This window comes from Contarinia nasturtii, unplaced genomic scaffold, assembly GCF_009176525.2.
Source record: "Contarinia nasturtii isolate CC-2019 unplaced genomic scaffold, AAFC_CNas_1.1 Cnas_scaffold_533, whole genome shotgun sequence".
Classification (NCBI taxonomy): domain Eukaryota; kingdom Metazoa; phylum Arthropoda; class Insecta; order Diptera; family Cecidomyiidae; genus Contarinia; species Contarinia nasturtii.
In genome coordinates, this window is record NW_022197885.1 from 1728877 (window position 1) to 1753933 (window position 25057).

The 25057-nt window shown below is 33.9% G+C and overlaps 2 protein-coding genes across 2 annotated transcripts; both read right to left on the minus strand.

Annotated features, from left to right (window-relative positions):
* Positions 1-2689: 2689 nt before the first annotated feature.
* LOC116339912 (D-2-hydroxyglutarate dehydrogenase, mitochondrial-like) lies at positions 2690-18195 on the minus strand. The gene is made up of 6 exons (XM_031766012.1): positions 18086-18195; positions 4489-4603; positions 3715-4420; positions 3497-3626; positions 3074-3381; positions 2690-2991 (listed from the first exon to the last, which is right to left on the minus strand). Exons 2-6 carry the CDS (start codon positions 4585-4587, stop codon positions 2723-2725), a joined length of 1512 nt encoding a protein of 503 aa, XP_031621872.1. The 5' UTR covers positions 4588-4603; positions 18086-18195; the 3' UTR covers positions 2690-2722.
* LOC116339911 (D-2-hydroxyglutarate dehydrogenase, mitochondrial-like) lies at positions 5531-18198 on the minus strand. Its single transcript, XM_031766010.1, has 5 exons — positions 18086-18198; positions 7373-7505; positions 6508-7216; positions 6307-6436; positions 5531-6234 (listed from the first exon to the last, which is right to left on the minus strand). The coding sequence occupies exons 2-5, from the start codon at positions 7478-7480 to the stop codon at positions 5652-5654; spliced, it is 1530 nt and encodes a 509-aa protein (XP_031621870.1). The 5' UTR covers positions 7481-7505; positions 18086-18198; the 3' UTR covers positions 5531-5651.
* Between the last annotated feature and the right edge of the window lie 6859 nt (positions 18199-25057).

Below are 25057 nucleotides of genomic sequence, written 5' to 3' on the forward strand. Positions count from 1 at the left end.
TAATTATAGCCATAACAATCACTTCTATTGTTTTCACTAAATTTCAGCTCCTGACGATATCTGGCTGGGCTGAATCATCTGGCTGAAAATATCTCATTATAATGTCTGGCTATGATAAAAGAAGAAAAATACGATATTTCTATTTTTAAAACGAAAACTGAAATAACTTTAAATCAAAATATGATGTACATATAAATTATATGAACCAACACCAGAGAATTATCAAATTTCCATGCATTCAAAGCGATAAATTTAAGGTTTTATGGAATGCAAGCATAAACATATTTTTATTCTTTTATAAAGACTTTTGAAGATTTCGTGAACTTACGAGGCGGAAATATCTTTATTAGGAAGGCATGATTATTTTATGGACAATTAACATTGCTTAATTCCGATATTGTTGGCAAGCTAATATTGTTTTAAGCTAATGTGACTCTTTTAAAAAAGGTTTTCACAAACAACATATTGTATATACTTACTGGTCAACTGAGCTGATAGTACGTTAGCCAGCTAAATGGGCTAAAACAATAGAAGTGATTGATCATTATAACAATAACTTTTATTGTTTTAGCCCATTTAGCTGGCTAACGTATTGTCAGCTCAGTTGGCCAGTTAGTTCAATATATTGTCTCGTTTTCATAATTTGTCATTTTGATTTGTAATATCTATAAAGACATTTTTAAATTTTCATAAAGTACATTAGATTTTATGAATATTAGAGCCTATGTCAGAGACTATTTTAAACTGCAGATAGTATCTTTTTCTGCAGTTCTAAATTGAAAAATGCAGTTGTAAATTTTGTAAAATTATTGAAATTTTTGAAAAATTCTAGGACAATTTTGATGGCAATGTCCTCCATTTTCGAGCTCAAAAATCGTCTGCTTATAATGTAATAATAAAAAAAACCATATTGAAAAAATGTTCTTAAAAAAATTATGTCATATCCTCGATTTTTTTCTGTTCTGCAATTGTAAAATTTTCTTAAAATAGTCTCTGCCCTAATTAGTTAAGTCATTAAAATTGTACATATGATTTACGTTGACAATTTTTTTTATGAATTTTTCATACATTCATGATTTACTTTAAATCCAATTTTCAATAAAAAAAATATATCATTTAATAGATTTTGTTATTAAACAGAGCTAATTGAAACCAAAAAAATATCGAATCAAGAATTTAAAAAAAAATGTAAAAATTTATCAGGAATTATAAATATGAGAATTATTATTAATTAAATTTTAATTATTAAAAAAAATATTGAATTAAATTATTTTAAATCTCTTCTTAGATTCATGAATAAAACTGAAAAAAGAAAAAAAAGTAATTTTGTTCTATAGCTAAGAATATTAATTAGCCATTTTGTTCCAAAATTAAGAAGCTTAAATATTGTTTCCCACTTCCGAAAATTAAATTCTTCACTCTCCGAAAAAAACTACAGAATAGAAAAATCACGTTAAATCTTTGGCATTTGACTAGCGGCATAATATTGAGAATATTAAAATTTAAAATGAATAGCCGATATAATCTCATTTGAATTTATAATGAAGTGTTGTATAAATTCAGAAGCCAATAATCAATTAGAATACGATTCATTTTATTCAAATGATTTAACCCAAAGCTTAAATAACCGCTTCACCAAATTCGTGTGTGCCAACGAAAAGCGAGTGCCAAAGCGAAAATTTGGTGACAAAAAATGAGAAGCGTACGATACGAACAACGGACAGAAAAGTCAATTACCTTGAATTTGTGCTTCGTGATTTGTAAGTGATTGCATTTAAATATACTGTATGTATCCATCAGCGAGTATCAGCAATTCTAATACGGATTTGTATTATGGAAAACGGAGCGAGAAACAAAAGAGACAACGACGAAGCCGAAGTTGAACAACGAAAGAAGAGCAAAACGAATCGACAAAACTCGAATAAATGCCGAGTTTGCGCAATGCCTTGCAAATGAAATGTGAACTTTTTTCCACATTTTTTTTTTCATTTTTTCCTTCGTTTTGCTTCGTCCGTCTTTTTTTTCCCCGTATACATCTACTATTCGGTTTGATGAATTGTGCGCTTGCAATTTTTCATTCTTACTATCATTTTCACGTTCTCTTTTTTGATTGCTGTTTTGCACAGTCATTTAAAGTGTGGAACATGCCAAACGAATCGAAATAATTCTTGATGCGCGTTTTGCATACATTCCTTTTTTTTCTCCCGTCATTTATCGTTCGATATATATGCAAGCGTTTATTGTATGTGTGTGGTTACAGCCAAAACGGTCGAATAGAATATTTATTGTAGGCTATAAAATTCGCTTCGTTTCGTCGTATGAAATATTTATCGCACCAATAGCGATGGCACGAAGTCGAACACTGATTATGGAGAATCTATGTGTGTGGTGTCATGATACTCGCTTGCACATCGAATAAGACGTGTTTTGAAAAGATATACCAGCACACAGTTTTGGTGGCATGGAAAATATGCACGCACGGCATTCGAATATTTGTCATTGAGAAGATGTCGTTTACTTACCTATTGAGCTCTTATCTCTCACGTACATCTTGGTGCTAAGTTAAAATCTCAATTAATTCTAGAGGGGGAGAAGATCTGAGCAAACATTTTATTAAAAGTAATTTTTTTCAATGAAAGGCATTGAAATTTTTAATCATTTTTTATTCGATATATATAAAATTGTGCAAGAGTTTTTTTTTGTGCAAAAATACAAATATCTTTTAATCACATAAAACTTTATATGGATTTAAAATGTGATTTGGATCCATTACTGATTTTAATTCCTTCATTAAATGCAATGCTTCCGGTTGTTTGAATGTTTTTAAGAGTTCTTTTTTCTGAAATCCAATTCCATGCTCAGCACTGATGCTTCCCTTCATTTTTGCCGTATATTCATATATAAACGGTTCGATGCGTTTGTAAATTTCGTCACTGAATTCATCGCAAATGATATGCACATGGAGATTTGAATCACCGATATGCCCAAAACCTAAGCACAAAATCAAAAAAGAAGGAAAAAATGATAAAAATTAGAACAACAGCAATGAAAAAACGACACGAGTCATCATTACCTTGAACATCACAGACTGAATCGCCGAGATGTTCTCTCATCACCGGAACTATCTCATAGAAACGTGAAAGGGGCACTGAAATGTCGTACTTGAAAAAGTATTTTTCATTTATTTTGGCTGTCGGAAGAAGTTCACGAATCGCCCAAATTTGCCGCACTTTGACAGTTTCATTGGTAACCACACCATCCTGAATATCACCGCGTGCCAATGATGATTCCAGAAAACTATTCATTTTTTCCTCGTCGTGCTTTAGATTACTGCCAGATGTTTCGAGTAACAAGTAAAATGGATACTCACCAATGGGCGAACTAAATTTGAAGAAATTAGTTGAATGAAGAAAAAAAAAAATCAGAATTATAGAAACAACACGAAAAAAAGGGGAGGAAACACAAAACTGATTTCAATTGAAAAATAAAATCTTACTTCAATTTATAGTGGTCGACGCTAAAACGAAGCGATTGATGGTCCATTAGTTCGCATGCTGACATAATTTCGCCCAAGTTCCGTTTGGCACTCGTAAAAGTTTTAAGTACATCTTCGAATGAGTTTAAACCTATTTTTGCAAACGGAATAATGAAACCATTCAGTTTGATATTCAATCCACATGGCCGAGAATAAAATGAAAGCAAATAAAAACTAACCGACAAGTGCGACATTCACCGCTTTGGATGCGGGTGGACAAGCGATGGCCAATTTCGTAATCACACCGAGTGTACCTTCCGATCCAATGAATAAATGTTTCAAATGATAACCAGTATTGTCTTTTTTAAAGTTTGACATCAAATCTAAAATAGTTCCGTCCGCTTTGACAGCCTCGATTCCCAACACATTTCCATGCAAATTTCCGTATCTCAAAAGTCTCAATCCACCGGCATTTGTTGAAACATTACCACCAATGTGACAAGTACCTTTTGCACCCAAGTCAATCGGCATCACAAGGTTATGCTGTGATACATGCTCTTCCAATTTTTCCAAAACGCATCCTGGCTGACATACCAACACACCCGAAGCTTCATCCACGCGCTCAATGTTATTCATTAGCTGCATCGATATGATTATTTCATCGAAAATTGGCGTTGTACCGGCTACCAAACCAGTATTTCCACCTTGCGGGCAAACGGCCAATTTTCGCGAATTACAATGTTTCAATATCGCCGAAACTTCTTCGGTTGTTTTTGGTTTAAGCAACAATTGACTGCTGCCTCGATATGAATAATAAAAATCAATATTATGCATTTCGATGTCGTTTTTGTCGGTAATACATCGATTTGATAAAATCGATTCAAAGTATTTTATGTCGTCATTTGTAAGTGTACCATAGTCGCCACGCTTCACCGAATATCTATCCTTTTAAATGGCATTTAAAAGTTTAATCAATAGATGAAAAGCAAATTGAAAAATCGAAGAAAATTTACTCTGGTCAAATCTGGTATTTTCCTTGTTGAATGATATGCGGCACATGCTGTAAAGTTCAAGTTTCCAAATTGTTTTAAGGTATTCAGTTTACGGAGCATTTTTGGCAAAGTTTATCTAGTGCAGAGAGTAAACATTGAAGGAAAAAACGTGCAAAATATTTTGTAAAGAAAAACCAAACTGAAAAATGAACGAAGAAAATCACAGCAATGAAATTCCTACTACCGTGCTAGATGGTGTCGATACGAGTGGACGGATTTTTAAATTTATTTGAACGACGCCATGTTACTATACTTGTCCATTACAACGTACATGTAACAGAAGAAACACACAGTCCATGTCCTCGCTAGTGGACATAAACGATTTGAACCGTCAATATGAACTAGATCAAGTATAGAACTTTACATAGGATCATATACGATGAATATGGATTACACAGTCTGTTTCAAAATACCGTCACCAATGTCGACACCATTTGATATCAAAATTTTGACAGTAAAAATATGTGTTATTGTTGTTGTCGTTTCATTGCTGTGAAGAAAATAAAGAATTTTCTGAAAATAATTTGAAAAAAAAAAAAAAAAAAATTGTTTTGAAAATTAACAATATTAGTTTCGAAGCAAAGAAAACTGTTGGTAATTCAAAATATAAATATTGAACAAAAAAAATATATAAAAGAAAATATTCATGCAAAAAAAAAAAAATCAGAAATACTTGTAACTTTGGCCAAATTTGAATGAAGCACATAATGAATGATTAAACGGAACATTTCTTCTCAATATTAAAAAAAATCAGACAATATATTGAACTAACTGGTCAGTTGAGCTGACAGTACGTTAGCCAGCTAAATGGACTCAAACAATAGAAGTTATTGTTATAATGAACAATCACTTCTATTAAAACAAGAAAATTGATTCATCATTAAAACAATAACGTCTATTGTTTTAGCCCATTTAGCTGGCTAATGTACTGCCAGCTCAACTGACCAGTTAATTTAATATATTGTCTGAAAAAAATTCCAAAATGTTTTCCCAAAATAGTCTATTTTAATATCAAAAATATATTTTTTATTCCGTAAACTTTCAAATTACATTTAAATATTTACAAATTTTAACAGTCGATTAATATTATTAACAGCACCAAAATTCATTATTCGTTTCTTTACTTATGTATTTCGAGGTAGAACTTTGTAAGGATTTAAAATTCCATTGGGATCCATCATCGTTTTCAACTCTTTCATTAAATCGAGCGCTTCCGGTTGTTTTGAGTATTTTAAATAATTCGTTTTCAAAAATCCGATCCCATGTTCGGCACTAATGCTGCCCCGCAATTTCGATGTGTATTCATAGACAAAAGGTTCGACTCGTTTATAAATGTTATCATTAAATTCTGTGCACGAAACGTTCAAATGTAAATTTGAATCACCAATATGTCCATATCCACAAACTCGAATGGCCAAATCACCAACTCGTTCACGCATCACCGGCACGATTTCATAGAAATGTGACAAAGGCAATGATATATCGTATTTGAAGACATATCCTTCTTTAATCAATGCTGTTGGAATGCTTTCGCGCAATTGCCACATCTGTGCCACTTTGTTTCCTTCACTGGATACAGTGCCGTCAAGAATGTCGCCACGATTCATTGCTGCTTCAAGAAAATTACTTACTTTTTCTTCGTCATGTTCTGCATTACTGCCGGACGTTTCGAGTAGCAAATAAAATGGATATTCAGATATTGGTGAACTACAATCGAGTTAAAGGATGGTAAAATAAGTAAAAAAGTTGGTGGCTGGACAGAAAATTCAAGAAAATTACGTTAAATTGTATTGTTGAGTGCTAACTTTAAGCGATTCACTATCAATGAGTTCGCAAGCCGACAAAATTTCACCAAGATCTCGTTTTGCTGCCAAAAATGTCTTAAGTAATGCATCGTAGCTTTCCAAACCTAAGACATTTATATATAAATTAATAGATCAATTCTCTTGGAAGAAAGTGACGAAGAAAATGGAAACAAACCAAGAAAAGCCACATTTTTTGCTTTTGATGCGGTTGGACAAGCGATGGCCAATTTTGTAATCACACCGAGTGTACCTTCCGATCCAATAAATAAATGTTTCAAATGATAACCCGTATTGTCTTTTTTAAAGTTTGACATCAAATCCAAAATAGTTCCGTCCGCTTTGACCGCTTCAATTCCCAACACATTTCCATGCAAGTTTCCGTATCTCAAAAGTCTCAATCCACCGGCATTTGTTGAAACATTACCACCAATGTGGCAGGTACCTTTTGCGCCCAAGTCAATTGGCATACATAGGCCACGTTCTGATACATGCTCTTCTAATTTCTCTAGAATGCATCCCGATTGGCAAACTAAAATGCCAGCCATTTCATCAACATGTTCAATTTTATTCATAAGCTGCATTGATAGAATGACTTCATCAAAAACGGGTACCGATCCACCAACTAAACCAGTATTTCCGCCTTGAGAACATACGGCCAACTTTCGTGAATTACAATGTTGCAAAATAGTCGACACTTCTTCGGTTGTTTTCGGTTTCAACAAGACTTGACTGTAACCACGTACGGCACCAAGAAAATCAACATTGTACGACTCGATATCACTTTTATCTGTGATACACCGTGATGATGATAATATCGATTCAAAGTGTTTTATATCACTATTTTTGATTTCAGAGAAATCACCTCGTTGAACTGCGTATCGATCCTATGGACATTTTGGAATTTATTTTCAGTTTTATTTAACAAAAAAATTCAACGAAATCATTTTTGCACTGACCAACGAATTGATTTCAATAAATTTTACCGAAAGAGAATTGATATTTTGAATCTTAAAATAAAAATCCCAAGAAAATGTAATTACTTTTGTTAAATCTGGCAGTGCCTTTGATGATTGATAACTTCTTTCAATTGAGGAAAAGTTGTTGATGTTCCTGAATTTATTTGAGATGCTGGCTAATGGACGATACATTTTATGTTAACTTTTATTCAATGTCCTGTAACCAAAAATGAGAAAGAAATTGAAGTCATCAAAAAGCTCATGCAAATTGCAACACAAAATGAAGACTTAGGAAACTTATACGATTTTCTAAAAGTTAATATTGTAAGAAACATTAAGAAGAGTTCCTTTTGTGATGGAAAACTATTACTTTGGTTTTCACAAAATATTTTATTATTATAAAAAGAGAAAGAAAAGTCTCGCTTCAAGTGTATTATGTTATACTTAAAAAGAATCCTGTGAGACATTCCGTAAGAGATGTACGAAGACGTCGTCGTAGACAAATATCTCCCATTGTATCTACGACATCTGAAAACACTCGACAATATATTTTGCGCTTTAAAATTTCGTGTGTGTGTGATGAATAGAATTAACATTTATCTGCGTTCATTTTGTTAGAATAAGAGTAACGTAGTCGTATGTTCATAATCTCTTTTGTAGCAAATGGCTGTCTGGTAATAAAACATCCATTTTTAATTTTGTACACAAAAGAAGGTAACACATTTAAAAAAAAAGAGTCATTCAAACGACTTGACAGCAACAAAGAACGGAGAGAAGTCGAGAGATATAAGCGGCAACCTCATCCGAACGAATATTGGTGCAAGAGGGAACCGACGAAAACAAATATTGAACAACAATAATAAAAATTAACGAAAGAAGCGTAAAAAAGGCACATTCGACATAGCTGTGCAAAATTGGGCCGCATATGTGATATACCTGCGTCATTTCGAATCACATATGCAACGAATGAATAAAAGTGTAAAGCAAACACAATAAAAAACAAAAAAAAAAAAAAACATTTTCAAAAAGCACACATAAAACTGGAAAGTTTTGGCAATTTTTTTGTTCGTGTAGATAATAATAATTTTGTAGTTTGCATAAAAGCATTAATCTTCATTAAATAAATCTGATCGAAGTTTTACGAAGTATATGTGAAAGTGGTCGACGAAAAAAAATACATTTTTTTTTCTTCTTACGACAACACACGAAAATCTGAGCATAAATATATCGTATTCGGCAACACGATCTACATCACGCATACATTGCCATTGACTTCGTTTCCAACATTGTATAATACTATATCGAAACGTATCGAAATTCGACACACGAAGTTGAGAAAAGTAATCGCAAACAGACAAAAATACCATACATTCATCTCCATTTCATGTGATCGGCTTCAGCTAAGCGATGGTGTGAACGAGAACAAAGATACCATTTCATTTTTGTGCTTCGAAGCATTTTGTACAGTCTGACTGAATTGGTGTATGTAATATCTTCGTTTGATGTTCAAAATAACGCATACATTGACACAAAGCATGTTGAATACGCTCCCTACCAATGTCACCGTTTGCACCAAAACACACAGCCATTGTGTTATTGATACAAAGCAGCTGCTGTATGAACGTTCATTCATATATATCGACATATAGTCAGATAGTATAGCGCATATGCTGTGTGTATCCGCCCCACTCCAAACCAAAATGTACGTCGCTTTTGAGTATGAGCTACTTTTTGTTTCGACATCATGTTTCACATTCTATTCGGTGCACACACATTTACACATCCCGTCATTTCACAAGCGTCTATACACATTCAAGCGATACATTCAACGTTGAATTCCCCCGTTTTAAAACCAACAAGACGAACAAAAAGAAACGATTCACACATAAACCGAGTCCATCACGATATATGTATGTTGGTTCATGTTGTATGGCAAACGTTCTCTTTTGCACTTATTGTTTGGTGCATGGGTGCGAACGAGACACAATACATATGTGCACAAAACGAAAACCAATTCTCTGTTTGAATGCTTTGCGTGTTGGCAAAGAAAAAAAAAATGAATAACCGCCTCGGATTGGATGATTGATTTCATCCAATTGTACAAAGGCTGGGGTATGCGCACACAATCGAACCCCAACACAAGCATAAACAGTGAAAATACATGAAATTCGAATGGGAAAAAAGACGAACCGAAGCAAAACAGAGCAACAACAGCAATCTACTGAGACGACGACTTCACCATAAAACAGTCATAAAGAAGTTGGTAAAGCAAAACGTACGTGAAATTTGTATTCATCCGAGCCAACCAACAATTTTCAGTGTGGAAAAAGCATTTTATCAGAATTTTTTTTCTGATCGATTTTTCTTCCAGATGTAAGTCAATTCCAATATCCTTTAATATATTTTTTTACGTAGTACATGTAGATTTTATGACTCTATTTAAATTACTACTAGTAGTTACCGTCTTTGCCAATTTTATAAACAAATTACCATTGCGTCACAATTGATCTCGGAAAATCATGATAAATTTCAATCTATCCATTCCAATCATTGCTTAGAAAACATTTTTCAAAAAATCGCATTGTTATTCGATCTTCTTTTCAATTTGCATAGTTTGCATATGTCGATTGTTCCATCACAATTCGTGCTAATTTCTCATGCACATAACGTCTTGCTCACTTTTTTTTTGTTATAATTTTGAGTTTCTGGCTTTTGTTGGAAAGCACACGACAATTGATCACTTCGATATGTTCGTGTGAATGTGTGTGCGTGCGAATGTGTGTATGTCCGTGAGTATCATGGATAGAAAGGGCGCCGAGAGATAATTAGAATGGGAATTGGTTTCTAGTGGTTAATGTCGTGGTATGTGTGTCGTTCAGTTTGTGTGTATGAGTTTTCCGTTCTCGTTTGGAATATATGCGGCAATGTGTACGGCACACACAGTCGAACGGTTGTATCGATATACGGTCGGGCGTGCAAGTGGGATTCGTATATATACGCGTATATGTGTGTGTATTTGTATGAACGTGTATGCATTGGATTGTTTCGCTTTTCTTTTTCGTGTGATTTTTTTTCTTTCGAACGAACGGCACGACGATAAGCACGATGTACCGTCTCTGACTGTCTGTGAAGATGAACACACAGACTTTTTCGTTAGTTGGTATTTTTTTGTTGTTGCAGCAACAGCATATAAACTTTGCGTAATATTAATTATAGATATATATATATTCTTCGTTTGCAGTTCAACGAAGTTAATTAAATATGTGTATCGTTTTATTTTGTTTAGACATTTTTTGAGCACATACATTTGAACTGAGAACAACCGGCAAATAGTTTCATGGAAATTATATTGGTGAGTAACAACAATAAAAAAAAAATTATTAATTTTTTTTATATATATTTTGATCGGCCTTCAACGAAAACCTCTTCGGTCCCGTGATTTGGTTCATGTAATATAAATTGAACATCGAGTATCGGCTGCGCGATCAATCTTCTTTAATTCTTTTTGTTTCTCTCTCCTCTTCTCTTTTGCTTTCTTTTATTACTGTTCCCATTCGTGTTTCGTTCACTCTATTTTATTCGTTCCGAACGACTCGTATTTATATATAGCATATATATACCATGAGCTGTGTTACTTCAACCGCTCGATTCATGTTTGTATATAATATTAATAACATAAACTTAATAGGGTTGATGGTATAGTCAATTGTTATTGTTCTACTCTTTCTTTTTTACTCCCTGTCTCTGTCTCACTCTTTCTCATTCAATCGTTGGCTCTGTCATTGCACTGAATTCGTTTATGCGTACGAATCGTCTATTGACTCTGTACATAGAAGAGAACCAGCACATGCGCACCAACCATTTCATGTATATAATACAATTGCCATGTAGATGAACGCTTTGTTATTTGTATCGTGCCGATGAGGCAGAATGAACAAACGAACGAACGCATGTTCAATTTGAAAATGGTTCAAAATTGTATAAATTAAAGCCTCTAACAACAACTGTACATAACAATTAACTTTCAATGAAAATCCCGCTTATATACTTAAACTTAAGTGCCAAATCATTGGCGCAAAGAAGATGGCATTACACCAAAACGAAGAGAGAGAAAAAGAGATAGAGGAAAATATACAGAACTAAGTATAAAAATCCATCAAGCGTAGAACGAATGTGTGGAAGAATAAATAAACGGAAAACTCATACTCATCGTTCATTTCGAATGCATTCAACACAAAAACCAAATGTACTAGAGCCGAAAGGGAGTTTTCGTTGTAGTATGAGATTGGATAAAAAATTATTTGCTTTTATTTGAATGGGGGAACCTGTACCTTTTAGATTAAAGGGATTTTTTTCAACAATATATGTAATAATATGTGAATATATATTTAATGAAAAAAATCGAGGGAATTAGCATGAATCTGAATATTTGAGCTTTTCAAAATATTTTTTACTTTTTTATATTTCACGTATATTTGTTGGGTTTACTACTTTTGTAGGACAATGAGTTTGGATATCTTTTTTTAAATGAAAAATACTGAAATAATCAGCAGTGTGCATTTTTTGATGATTTGAAAAAGGCATAGCAAACTATTCGAGTATTTTTTTTTTTTCAAGTTATATTTCTTCACTCAATTTTTGAGGCGACTTTAAAAATTTCACAAAATTGAAATAAATCTATTGTCAAATATTTCATTTGAATATTCAAATGAATTCATCCTCTTTCTTCGTCTCAAAAGACGGACTTTTTAATTTTTAATTTTAATTTTTTTCAAGTATTTTGAGAATGAACTAGATGTTTGGTATTGAATAATTGTACTAGATTTAAGGAAATTTTTAACAATTTTTTTCCGCTACACTTTCCTTTACAAATGCATTTCGAATGAAGAAAAAATCAAGGAAAAATCTAGTACTTCAGAAAAAGTGAAAAAATCACACTGAAAAGTAATTTTACTATGTTTCATATGGTAGGATACGCACTGGATGCATTATAATTTATATAATACACAAGACTTATCTATCTAACGTGCTCATACCACGAATAGAATCACAACGAAGCCCAACGAAATTCATTCGCTGAGGCTATGTTCTATGATTGCTTGTGCTCCTACAGTTACATGGTATTATAGAAAATGCTCAAACCATAAAAAATGTATGTGCCAGAAACACACAATTTCCCGATTCGTGCACATACCATCCAACTCAATAGCAACAACAACAACTACATCGGCAGCAGTGAACAACGTCGGTAATATTATACGGATAGCATCGCGACCGCTGTAGCACCGTCAGCAACATAACATTAGCTCTCTACCATAGTATACAATTTTCGTAGAGATAGAGCAAGAGAGAGAGAGAGAGAGACCCGAATCGAACCAATGTTGGTTATATATTGAGAGCACTGCATAGACGTTGTGTGTTGTACACAACACTGCAGGCTCTTATTTTTTCTTTCTCGTTCAAATTCATGCGAAGCATTTTTCATGAGTGAAACACTAAAGGGGAGTTCAATATATGAGAGTCGTGTATAATGCGTATGCTTTCTTTTATTCGTTCAAACTTTTTGCTACGCTCTTTTTCTCTCTGTGTACGCCGTTTACATTGCTTCGAATATTTACTAAAATATTATTATTATGTTTTTCTTTCTTTTTTTATTCGACTGTATGTTTTGTGCTTGTTCGTTCGTTCTTCGTTGGTATTTTTTTATTCAGCTCGTAGCTGTTGTTGTTGTTGTTGTTGTTATTATTTGCTCTGTGTATACATCGCATATTCGCTTTAGTTTTATTTTTTTTCTTCTTCGTTTCTGTCTTCAGTCTTTCTTGTCTTGTTTCAATTCATACCCAGAATAAATTGTTCGAGCGTTTATCGTCTGTCTCTTTCCGGTGCGCAGTGAATAACATTCCATCTTCGCTTGCTGTGTGTGAATGCTTTCGTGCATTCCAAACAGTATTATCGACGGCCGCATATCAAACAAACAAACACACACACACACATAGAGACAGAGAGAGATGGAATAGCAGAGTGTTGAGAGAAAGAGAGAGAGAATCTACGAAAAACTGACTGTGAGTGAAACAAAGCGACACACCATAGTACCATAGCATAGAGAAAAGGCAACTCGAAACACTCGGTTGAGTTTTTAAACAAAAAGAAAACGAGAGAAAGAAAAAAGAGAATCAACTCACATTGTTGTTGTTGTTGTCGCCTTTATTCTTGCCTGTATATTTCGATTCGGTCTTTTTTCTGCTCTTCGTTTTTCCACAGCTCATCGTGGATTTTTTTTTTCTCTCATTCGATTCGAGTCGCTGTTTTTCTGAACATTGAGCATTTTTTCGCTTTTTTCCGTACATTACTTTTCCAACAATTTATTCATTTGGATCGTTTTTTCTCTCGTCTTATTTATTCAAGCTTCACATTCATACGATTTGAATTGCGATCGCTGTCTTACAGAAAAAAAAAAAACAACAACAATTTATTTCATTTCACATATAGAATTTTCAATGTTCGCTTGTTGCTGGGAAAACAGAAAAAAAACACGTTGTTTCGAGCTAAAATTGGTTCGATCCTTATGTTCTTTTTTCAACTGACAGGTTTCCGAAAAACACGAAACGATACAAAATCCTTTTATGCCACTTTGAACGTGCTAACGAGTTAAAGTGGTGTGTCGACATGCGTCAACCTACACCGTACTCACTGATTAATAAAAAAAAGGATCGACAGAAAAAACAACTCTTTGGTTTTTTCCGCCCTTCCGGAAAACCGTAATTAAAATTTAAATTAAGCGACAAGTATGGCACCTTTTCCGTTCTCCGTACCACATCGGGACATTTGCTTGTTTTTTTTTCGTTTAAACATTATGTGGGACTTTATTCCTTATCTCACAAATGCTTCAACCAAAATGCATCTCCGCAATGAAGAAAATCGCACTTGATAAAGTAACTGTTGCCATAGCATTGAACATTATCCTGACTACTGTCGTTTATGTGCGTAACATGCCATCAAATTAGGTTTGTTTAGATATTTGTTCCCCTCTGTTATTGTATGTATGCAGCGTCATATATGTAATACAATTTAGAGCGAAACCGATCTTATCATTGCCGGTATCACACAACAAATACGTTTTGGGAAATCCAATGAAACTTCCAATTTCAAGGATGATTTCGGCAGAAATGTTTCTCCATGTTAAAGCCTTTTTTATTGATCAAGCTTGAATTTTATCGAATATTTTCTGTGAACGTCAGCTTCAGGCGAAAGCATTCCAACTGAGAATGGATTTCATTATTTATCTCACATCGAATATATTTTATTCATTTTTCATTCTTTCGAATGAACGACGAAAAGGACAAGAGAATGACCTCTTGTGGTGTTGATGGATTGCATTTTCATGTACACATGAATATCTCTATTAGGCAATACTGTCTTAATTGGAAGCAACACACATACACACGACTCACTTCATGACTCCAAAATAATTTATGACTTTTGGCTAGTAGACTTCAATCAACATTTTATTGGCTTTCTTTACTCTCACCATCGCTCTTCTCATTCCTGTTCGTTGTGTGTCGTTTTAACGATTTCAATGATTGAAACTGATAAATAAAGACATCACGGTTTACAGCCATTCATTTCAAATATCATTTTAACTCAATGGAATTTAATATTTTACTGATTGAATTGATTGATTTTTATTCAAAAGCCGATTTTATTTTTTTTTTTAAATGAAAGATTTCTATTCCACTCTTCGGTCTAACTAAAAAAAAATTTCTGAACAAAATAATTAAAAAAAACCGACGGCATTTCAATGTCCAAGTATTCTTTCGTTTTTCTTTTGTTGTTCACTCAAGTGTAACGTTCATTTTAGAAAAGTCATAAAATCACATAAAATCTGTGACCGTTTTCTTCGAATTGAAGCGCGAAAAGCAACCATGAATTAATCATGTTCTTATAAAATGACGAAGCATAAGGCACTTATTTTCCTTTGCATAATTGAATTTGGATGTCGAGAATACGAACATTTGTCATAACACAAAAATGTTTCAAGAGTAACAAAAATTCGTTTCAATTTTATTTCGTTGGAAAAAGCATGGGTAATGTTGTTACATTTCTCGTGATAGTTCAAAAAGAACTGTGAACGGAACAAGAAATTATGTGAAATTACATCAGAGCATGAACGTGATTTAATCCTAGAGTCAGCATCAAGTGCTTTACGATTGTTATAAAAAAAACTAACATGTGCATATTTTCCCACTTTATTGTGACTGGCTGACTGGTACAGTAACTTCGGGCAATTTGTTTGTTGCTTCTGCGCTTAGAATGTTTCATTCAGTGGCAGCATCGACGGCAACGATGACGACAGTAACAAACGCGTCCAAACACACAATATTTCAATTCAATAGCTATGATTGTGCTGCCATTTGGCATTGAGAGCCAGTGCCATTTTCATATAACTTGACCATATAAAGCAAACAAGCGATTCCTTTTGCGACAATTTCAATGTATTCAGCACAGCAAATGCCAATTTATCAACTAAACAATTCTTCAAAGGAAAACGAACAAAAAAAAAATACAGTAAATAACGAAATGATGTAAAAAAAAACCTCTCCCGCATTGGTGTCGTTGCTACAGCCAATAATGAACAATTCATTCTGTTTATGATCTCTGCGTGTTGGATTTTCAATTCAACAATAACAACGTGTTAGCACACCACTATAGTAATAAAATGATTAGCGGCATCAATACCGCGCGAGCACACACACGTTCCCTATCAATCAAACGTATACATCTCTTTTGTTCAACTTTGACTCTCTTTCGCGCGCTCGAACACACAAACACACATATGCTCGTAATTTTGATCGTGAAAAAACCAATACGAACGAACCAACCTGAGCATCATCAGACAATGGGAGCAACAAGACACTCATGCAATAATTATTGGTTAGGTTAGTAATTTCGGTTAAATATATATGCACTTTTCGACAGACTGTGCATCGACATCAAATTACCTTTCATCGCTAACTTCTTCTTCTCTCTCTCTCTCTCTACCTATTTCTATCTGTTTCTCTTTCTCTCTTTCTTGATCTATGTGCTTACGGTAGTTCCAATAACACAAATTTCCCAGTTGAGACCGAGATAGAAATATCGTACACACTCGACATGAACGAACAAAAGTGACGCGCATACAAATGCATGGTTTTGAATAACCATTTCAAAGAAGATGAGTGTCACACACTCATGATTATAATGATAAAATAATATCTCTTCTTTCTATCTTCACACACGCAAATCAAAACGAATGACGGGAGAAAAAAACACACATCGAATGAATGAATGAACAAACAAGCGATAATAAATGTCGTAATATAAATTTGATTATTTTTTACCCAATCGTGGCGAGCGAATAGAATCAAGTAAAAGAAACAGTTTTCGGGCTGGTTTCAAGAGATGTTCGCCTTTTACATTGCATTGACACCGAAACTGATTACCTCGAATCACCTCAAAAATCCAATAAAACTTTTTATGGAGATATTTCGATAAAGCCACTTTATTGTTATATCATATACCTGCTGTAATGTTTTGCTTGCTTTTTTTGCTCTTTCACCTCTCTCTTTGTTTCTCTGTCATATATGTGCCTTTTTTTTGTTTCTTTTCTTCTACCTCTCATTTTTTTCGTTGGTTTTTTTTATGTTTTTTTCTTTTTGTGATAATCGATTTGTATTCTTTGGACGTGTTTTTAAACTTTAAAAAGTTAATTTGGTCCTTTTTTCACGTAGAGTTTTTTTTGTATCCCCTCAATGCCGTGCATTATAATTTTCTTCCATTTTTTATGAGCAGCACTTTCTCTGTGTTTGGACTGTGTTCTCTTGTTTTCTTCTGATACACAAACCTGCATTGTTCTGGTTTTATTTTTTTCTCAGTTAGCTTCCATTCGATGTACTAGTAAAACAAATGGCAAATGGCAAGGTCTGCCCATATGCATTTCGCAAATTTCCATGTAAAAATCACAGCATGAAATGCATGTACATATATTCAAGTCCTTGATAACAAAAAACATGCGGAACTAGTTTGTCAACCAAAACTGACTTTTGTTTCGTACTCATGCTTGCACACATATGCGCGCATACATTGTATGTGTATCTCAGTGGCGCATATAGGTCAACCAATTATTTTAAATACGATGACATTTCATCCAAATTTTACATTACTCTTAAAAATACAACGAAAAATATTCCACTTATCTATTCCGCTAGCGCTTTAGCTATATAGATAAGGACAAATTACGCGTTGACTGAATCTTTTAGCTTCCGAATTTATTTTGATAAGAAATTTTCATACTTTTTTTTACACTTTTAGCAATTAAAATATTTCAATTTAAATTACTTTATTTGAATGAATTGTTCCTTGTCGATTTCATATTGAACGGACGTGAAAGGGTTAACGTGAAACAAAAGGTTGATTTATTCAATTATGATATGTGCATTTTATTAATTTTATTTCAAATGATTTTTTTAATGAATAAGACATGATACGACGTAAATTCGAACAAATGAAAAGCGCAACGTTTTTTTCAAACAAAAGTGTGAATTTAACACGAAATTTTTGCAGGCACATTGACACAAAATCCACTTTAAAAAAAGTCTACAACTAAGTATAGAAATAGGCAACGAAACCAAAACAAAAAAAAAACAGAGTCAAACAGCTGACACACGCAGAATGTACAACACACTCATTCGCAGACAAACAAAGCATATATCGTATATATTTGGGCGCAATGAACAAACACACATCTACAAATACACTTACTTTGTTGGTCACACAAAATGTTTGCTTTTTATTTGCACACGCAATTCAGATCAAACTAATTGCCAAAACTCGATTTGATGTTTAGTTCACTTTCATATGAAATTCCGTACACTCAATAAATGGAATATACGAGCACGACTTCGTTTTACTAATGAACTCGGTTCGAACGATTACAACTGTCAAATGATATTGCTTTGTATTAAAATCGACGGGCTTTTGCGTTTGAATAATTCAAGTCAATGAATTTTCCAGAATTAGCTAAAAAATGATTATAAATCCAGTAATCAAGATGATGCACCATAAGAAATTGTTTGCAAATGATAAAGACCGATTAAAACGTTTTCAATTCGATTGTGGAAAATAACACACAAAAAATCGCTTGGCGGCGAGACTCTTCTTTTCGACTTATATTTATTTTGACGTTTTATCATATATACGCGTATATATGTGTGTATGTACATGTCGGTGAAGAGCCGAGCGCATGTGTTTGACTCTATACATACATACGCTGTGGAAGCGATATATATATGAATGAAATACGTCAGACCGTTGCTCATGTTTTGTACGCTGATGTGTAAATGTGTGTTTGTCTGTGTGTCACTGTGTGCGTTTTCGATGCTTTGCTTTCCGTCTATTTAATATAACGATGTTAAAATGATTCGCGTATAGTATTTTCGGACGAATACTTTTTTTTATTCTGAATGAAAAGCACAATACAAGTAAATTGGATACAAAAAAAAATTGGAACCGAAAATTTTTTCGACTTCTTTTCGATTGAAGACTTCCAACTGTATGATTGAGTTTCAGTACTGATTTTTCATGACCTTACTCAATAATTCCTTGTTAAAATTCGGATTTATCATCACATTTTTTCGATTTATGAATTACGTTTCGAGCATTTTCATTGATTTACTTGCAGAACCATTTAAATAATATACGTATCTCTGGCATTGTTCAATTTTTCATTTTCTTAGTCCGCCAAATAATAGAAAATTGGCTTCATTGCTAATTAAAACCAGAAAAACCTCGAAAACTTTCGAATGCTATCTGAATCTTAATTGGATGTCGCGGTTTTAACTTGTCTCGCAACTTTTTCGCCGTTGCAATAATTAGTGCCTTTTGCGGCATGTAAAAATATCGTCACATTCATCTAGCACGTACGAATCGTGCAAACGAATGCATCATCAATTCCATTGTTTCATCGTACATATTTAAGTATATGCGATGATTACACAAAATTGCTGCTCACTTGGTATTCTTTTTTGCATTTCACAAACAGTGAATACACTCTATCCGAATTATTTGCTGTTCAATGCTTTTATTTTATTCGCTTTAAAAACCCACACTGCCACCTAAGCATATAGAAAATGTGATGCGTTTATTGCTATATATGCAATATGCATACGCATCGTGTTTGTTTCTTGCGCGTTCGCGTTGCTTTTTTCATCGTAAAATAAAAATCAAATTCTATAAATACTTGCAAACGATACGTGGTGCACCAGTACGATAATCATCCTATCTTGTTCGCTCTTGTTCGCATCAACGGAAACATGTATGTACCCGAAGGCGATAAGCAACCGTTTCAATACCCGCAATGCGCGCAAACGGCATGGCACGATGCTGTGCAAGCGAAATGGTTGTCGTATGTGCGAGCACACACACACACACCCATACACCTATACATGGTCGTCTTTGTTCCCGAACATCATCAGCAGTAAACGTTGTAGACATCGCTTTGCTGCTATTCATACAACCGTGTGCATATTGTGTATATCATACATCCACGGATAGAATATCGAAATTTGTTTATGATACCAACACAACCTTCTCGGCATTCTCGGCATACTCGAACAGATAAGGCGGTCTAAGTGAAAAGTTCATAAAACTCGAAATACCAGACTATTTTGAACAAACAATGGATCACCTTCAAATTCACATCGATAAAACTTTGAATTGACAACAACAACAAAAATAAATTTTAAAAATAATTTGCATTAGAATGCATATAATTGTAAATAAATATGCACAAATCAAAGAACCCATTGAAAAAAATCATGCAAATGAACAATCATATTTGAATGAAAACTAACACCGAATATTTATAAATGAAGCGAAAAAATATCAAATGCCATGACCTTTCTTCTGGTCAAATCGTACAAAGGTGACCGACTCATAAATCACACCGAAACGAGCACGTACGAAATCTTATAAACGTACTCAAACAGTAAAAGTGTACTATTCCTCACTCTATAACCTACACGCAATCGCTGTGTATACAAATGCAAAGCATGCAACCCGTACATTTGCCAAAGGAACCCAGTTCTCTACCATAACGAAACCCGACCGAAAGAACCAAGATGGGGAGTGTAACGTAAAAGTAAAATACTTAACAAACAAATGGTAATCTGTTCAGCTTGCTTATTTTCCGCATTATACCAAACCAAACCCATACCTCTTCGAGCACAATCCATGAATTCCATGCAACAGTCTATAAACTGAATTCAAACAGATAAATCCTCTTGCGATTGTCAAACGCACCATACCCCAAATCATTGCCATTACAAAGTGTAATCACTTTTCCCTCAAACTCTACTCACGAATCACTCACAACAATATTTAACGCCCATGCAAAAATACGCGACCCAAAGAAGAACAACGCCGTTCATTTTTCACATTCGTTTTAATGAAATGTTGAAAAGGGGAATCGAAACGAATATTCTCGTGTAATATGCAGTTCCATCGCAAATATTCATTTTATTTTGTAAATTAAAAAAAAATGATGGAAAACTTTTTTTTTGTAAAATAAATAAAATCACGATAGCATTGAAAATCGCAATTGAATTTCATCTGAAATAATGTCATTCATCCATTCCATGTAACAATGCAACACTTTACAATTCTGCTGCAATAATTTTCAATTCTGCCAAAGTGCTTTGAGAATGCTTCAAAACAATGTAAAACGGCTCTCCAGAGACCACTAATATATTCAAAGTCATAGAATATGCCGAGTGGCCGAAAGCATACGAGCGAACGCATTCCCAGAAATGAAATGCATACGAATATGGAAACCAGTTTAAAAACACATCTGAAATATGAACTCTTCGACGGCGAATGCTACGACAGAAAACGTGAACCACTTACAAATAAAGGCAATTTGTGCTCCAAATGCATATTGTGTTCTTCTTGCACTGTATACGAGAAAACTGCTTGTTTCACAGACACTGGACGCTATGCACTCTTATCGGTAATTTCGTCTCACCTCTTTAATTAAAAAAAATTTGCGCACTCACTCCGTTCGTAATCATGTTTCGTTGCACAAACTGACACAACACATAATAATCGTATTCGCGTGGCGATAAACCAAATGGTGTCAATTACTTCTGAAATGAAACTTAATTAATAGAACGTTTTCTTTCTCTCGTACGCCACGAATTCAATACACTTCTTTCATAAGTAACGCGCTGATTCAAGTGGCGACTGATTTTGTATATATATTACTCTGAAAACAACAGAAAATCGCACAGTAATATATGAAAGATTCTTGTTCATTGCATCATAATGAAAGCTGATGACTCTTAATGCTTTCAATTGTTTGGGCTGAAGTATGTTTGGATTAACCACGTTTCACGGAAAAATTCATGAATGAAAATCAAAATAAATATATATTAAAAATGTATTTATCAAGTTATTTTGTTGAAACGGGATTAAAGGTATCAATTCTTAGGTAGATAAGGTTTTCTCTCTTTTCGAATCTGAGAATAATGTATTTATACATTTTCCCACGAATAATCTTGTCTCAAGTGATTTTTGATCCATAGCGATAAAAACAAGAGAATTTTATTCGCCATTGATATTCAGTAACCTGGCCGTACGCGCGTAGTTCAAGTGCGTCACCCGCCAATTTTCTTATTATGCTTCATTGAAACACTAAATATAGATGTTAATAACCAACCTATCATCCATTCACTCGAGATTCCCATGGAAAAGAGATTCAACCCACTGAATCTACAAAATATTCTACCTATTTGGATATTACAACCATTAAATTAAGTGGAATTTGCGTGGTTGATTCGTTAAAATTGAACGAATTTCCAATTCTATAACAATCTCATTCGATTTTTGGTAAAATTATGCTTTTAAAAATGCCAACATGCTAAAAAAAATCAAACAAAAAGTATTTATATCATTATTATTGTCGAACATTGGCGCAAAAAATTTAAAAATATTAAATTTCGAAATTGTGTTGAGCGTTCGAAATATGCGTTTGGTTTTCAGTTCAAGAGTTTTACGAAATATAAAACAGCCATTTTCTTTGGCCAACCCTGCGTCATACTACACAGTATTTATTCAACAGTTCGCTGTGAACGGTTGATGCGATACGTGAACATAAAACAGAAAGCCCAAGATTGGTTCGAAATATTATTCGGAGCTGTTGCTGTTGCTCAGTATAGAAAATAGGCATTTTGTTCGAATCGAAAACGAGATGAAAATATAAAAACAAAATGGACGCAAAAGAGACGGTTATATGTGACATGTATGTTGGTATTGATGTGCGCATGTTTGATTCGGAGAACGTTTTGTGCTTTTGTAGCAGTGGCCGCATACATAGTAATACAGCTGCTGCTGTCGCCGGTACCGACGCATCGTATGACTTTGTTCATTGTTGGTTCGTGTGTTCATTTTGAACGCGTTCCACACATAGCACAGCGACTACGAAAACAAGAGAATTGGGCGTGTTAGTTGTTACAACAACTTCGTTCATCCCCTCCATATACCGAAGAGAAATCGTTTCGCGCGCTTCGCATCAAGGCATGCCCATTCGAAATTTCTTGTGTGCCAACAATAGCAACAACAACAAAGCGGTGGGCGGATCATGTCAATAATGAGATAATGTCTATATTTGAACATAATACGACACTATAATTCAATAGAACAATTAAAATCTCCGAATACAAGCGATTCTATGTATAGACGATTTAACTGCTACGAATTCTCGCGATGATAAAAGATTGAGATTGTGTGCACGCTCAATCGAACGAATCATACCGCGAGCTGCGATAAGTGTCAATGTATTTGGAGAATGAAATAAAATGAAGAAATTTACAATAGAATGAGTCGATTTGATTGATAGCTGTCGAATTAACTTCTCAGTTATGATTTGAATAGCAGTATTTGTATTTTATGACCTTTTGATAATACGCGTTGCTTATACGGTTTCTGTGTATATGTTTATTTCTTTGGATTTTTTTTTTTTCAATTTCATTTACGGACAAAAGAGTATTTTTCGAAGTCAAATTCTTGAGTGGGGCGATATGGAAATTTTTACTCAATGAATGAATTTCATTTTTTTTTTTCTTTGAAATTTTTAATGTCTCCAATGGAATGCCATAAGAAATGACGATTAAGCATAAATCATGCCAACAAAACTCAAGCATTCTTCCATTTTTTAAATGTTATTTAACAATCGATGTAATTCAAAATGGTCTGCAATTGACCAAAAAAACTGTATGAAATCATCATTGTTCAGCCAAATATGGGCGCTTTATTTTTATATTTTTGGCGGAAGAAATCCATATTATATTCAATTTCAAGTGAAAATGTCAATACTCAATTGGGTTGCCAAGCATCGGAAGCAACAAATAAATTAGACCAAAATTACCAATAAAAATCATTCTTGCATGCCCAAATTGAGACAATCGATTGAATTTTATTGCTTTTCTCTTAAAAATCTCAAATCAATCTGTCAATCACCTTTTTCAATATCGATTAGATTTCATTTCCATCTCAAATCCGATTATAATTCAAGTAGACCAGTCAAGTATTGAAAATATCTCTACTTACGCCATTCATAATGAATCTACGATATTATTATCGATTTATGAAATGGAACATCTTATTTTTGAAAATAAAATCGAACTCGTAATACCTGTTTGTGTTATTTTGTCTGATTATCATATACAATTATATCGATGTGAATAAAAAAAAAAATTCAAAGACAATCCATTAGCGCCTCGAAATGCGGTGCTGTCTATTAAAGTATGAAGATTATTTCAACTTGACTTCATCTGAATACATATTCCTTACAAGAAAAAAGCCACAATCCATGCCGAGCACAAGACCGACTGCTGATTCTAAACTGTATAATAATACATTTCGCATTGACGTTTCGGTCACATAATTTATTATCGATAAAAAGACATCTTTCATTGTTTCAACCGCTAAGCATCCCAGTGTCGGAGTTTTTTTTGCTTTCATACAAAGAGCACCGAATATTATTCGGAGAGTGAGTGACGAATCGGTGTGCAGGCAATTTGCGTTCGTCGTTTGAATTGTTGAGCGTTGATGATGTTTAAATTGTGGCAACGTTGTGGATATACGCAGGCGCATTTTCTCATATATACACGATGTATCCAAACGATAGTCGAGAAGCGAAGAAGAGTACAAAACAGAGCATAAAACAACATAATATATATCAACGCTTTCAAGCGAACGGGCAATAAAAATGATACGAGCACTTTGCAAATGCGTTCGAATGCCAAAGCGAATAAGACGAGAAAATGGTATAGAAGCGAAGAAGTGAAAAAGAGAAGAAACGATAAAACTCATTAAGGCAGACGAATTTTGAAGCGAAAAAGAAACTGTGTGGCAGCGACAGCGACAACAACAACCAGTAATCAAAAAATTATACACAAGCAATGTGTGCACTATACACATTATGGTTAAATAATTCAAATGGTTGCGCACGCAAGCACAGCCACACTCGAATGTGCACATATATTTGCTCTCCTTATCGCCACAAAGCAATCGTGCATGTTGTTGTTTTTTTTTCCTTCTTCTTTCGTTTCACTTGAAAAATCAAATCGCTGTGGGTCTTGTTATCGCGCTCGCGAGACGATTGATGTGTGTGTGAGCAAATGAAACGTTGCCATAAAATTTGTATGTGTGTGTGTGCAAGTGTGAGTGTTTTGTGTG